A 1,945-nucleotide genomic window follows, 5' to 3' on the forward strand; every position below is an offset into this window, starting at 1 on the left:
CGATTACCGCGAACTTAACATTAACACTGTGCCGGACCGTTGTCCACTTCCTTTGATTTCCGCGGCTCATGATTCACATAGACGCGACGGGTAAGCTTAGCGGTAGCTATAAATTATTCTATCAACCGTGTGACAAAAGCTTCGCCTTTAGAACTTTTAATTGGTAAGGTGGCAAGTACTTTGTCGATGATGTGCGGTGACGCAGAGGTTAATGTCGACGATCTTGAGGAGATTCGCGAAAACGTGTTAGAAAATATAAAAACCTGTGCAGCGTATGATAAATCTCGTTTCGACAAAACAAAGGCAAAAATTGTTAACTTTTCGGTCGGTGACTTTGCGTTGTTAGCAACTGAAGTGTGTAATCAAACAAAATTAAATCTGAAGTTTAAAGGGCCGTTTAAAGTAGTTGAAGTATTGGATGGTGACCGTTACACATTGAAAGCTTTAAATTCAAGGCGTACTTACAAATGTGTACACGATAGGTTATGAAAGATGCCAGCAGGTCATATACCAGTCAAGGTTGATGCAAATAATGATAGTTAGCAAGTTTAAGTTGTTGTGGAAACTCGAGTAAGGGGACTCTATCGACCGTATTGTGTTCGACCGTACCAGTGGTTATTTCGTAGTCGTAGCCCGGTAGAAATCGGTGTCTCCTGAGGCAACTCAGGTAGTCCGTGGGTGCGCGGTGCGCGATTAACTCTGGCGGAGGTCGTGGTCTGCAGAGACCGTATCGTGTGGTCACGGGGTGACACACGGGCGATCCACTCGATGGATATGCGTACAGATTCTGAACCATGCGCTGGTTGTGTGTGAGCAATGTGATTGCTGTTCGGCTGGAGGGCCGTGGCGATAGATGTCTTACTCGGGAGTTTTAAACTGGTTTGTGTATTAGTAGCAAACTGTGTATAGTTGTACTGAGTAAATTCATGGTTCGACGACTGACTGTGGTATATGGCTCTGGCTGATGTATAGTGAACAATCGCGTGTTGTCTGATTGGTTAATGTTATTGAAGTAGTTTAAAGTTTTAATGACTTTTAGTTTTCCCACAAAGAGTAAAGTGTTGTCAGGAGTGACCGAGTGGAACAGAGGTTCTCGTGGATGTTTCTTTTTGTTGTAGGTTAACCATCACACGAGGACGTGTGCAAGCAGGATGGCCGTGTCGTAATCAACGCAACACTAGCGCCACTGCGGCAGTTGAGTTTACTACGGAAAGTGACGCCAGCGCCGTCTGTCGGCGTTCGATGGGTCAACACCTTACCAGCCGAGGCACGGCAGCAGAACACTTCTCCTGTGGCTGCCGACTGGAACGGACATTGAACCATCGCGCGTTACCTACGTTATCATAATTGTAAATTGAAGATTGAAAAGTGCACCATGAACCCCTCTGCAAGCAGCAACCCACCTCCGCCGTCATATTTATAAATCGAACACAGTAGAGTACAAAGTTCAAATATTTAGTTTTCTTTATTGAAATTTACTTTGAGTACTTTAGGTACCGAAATATTACGTATTTCAGTATTCGATGTTTTAAAAACGAAAAAGACGGTTTTACGTTTATGTTATTAACTTGACATTGTATGAGAATTGAGTAAACATTTTCCGTTCCCGATCAGGACAATGTTATAATTGGTGCTGCGACGTCGACTAGGAAATGCTTTTAAGTAAATGAATATTTTACAATACACCAGCCCTACTGTTTGGTTTGTTATTGAGAAGCACTTTGGTACGTTACATTTTAGAACTTGATCGCTTAACAAAGTTTGATAGACCATGTGTCGCTATCTAAGATACTTCTATTGAAGACTTCGAAACTTAAAATTTAAAATATATATATTCAAATAACACGCACAGTATAACGCAAATACTATCCAGTATAAGAAGAATCGCGTGAACGCTAAAAACGAAAAAAATTAAACACTTAGACTAAGCTTACAAGGTTACTGC

General features: G+C 41.9%; 1 protein-coding gene across 1 annotated transcript in view; it reads left to right on the forward strand.

Annotated features, from left to right (window-relative positions):
• The window catches only part of LOC106120992 (uncharacterized), a 3,452-nt gene extending 2,105 nt beyond the window's left edge, over positions 1 to 1,347 (forward strand). Inside the window, exon 2 of the mRNA XM_013316463.1 lies at positions 1,119 to 1,347. Coding sequence (XP_013171917.1) covers positions 1,119 to 1,347 — 229 coding nt within the window. The remainder of the gene's footprint in view (positions 1 to 1,118) is intronic.
• The last annotated feature ends 598 nt before the right edge of the window (positions 1,348 to 1,945 follow it).

Source organism: Papilio xuthus, unplaced genomic scaffold, assembly GCF_000836235.2.
Source record: "Papilio xuthus unplaced genomic scaffold, Pxut_1.1 DF826945.1, whole genome shotgun sequence".
NCBI classification, from domain to species: Eukaryota; Metazoa; Arthropoda; class Insecta; order Lepidoptera; family Papilionidae; genus Papilio; species Papilio xuthus.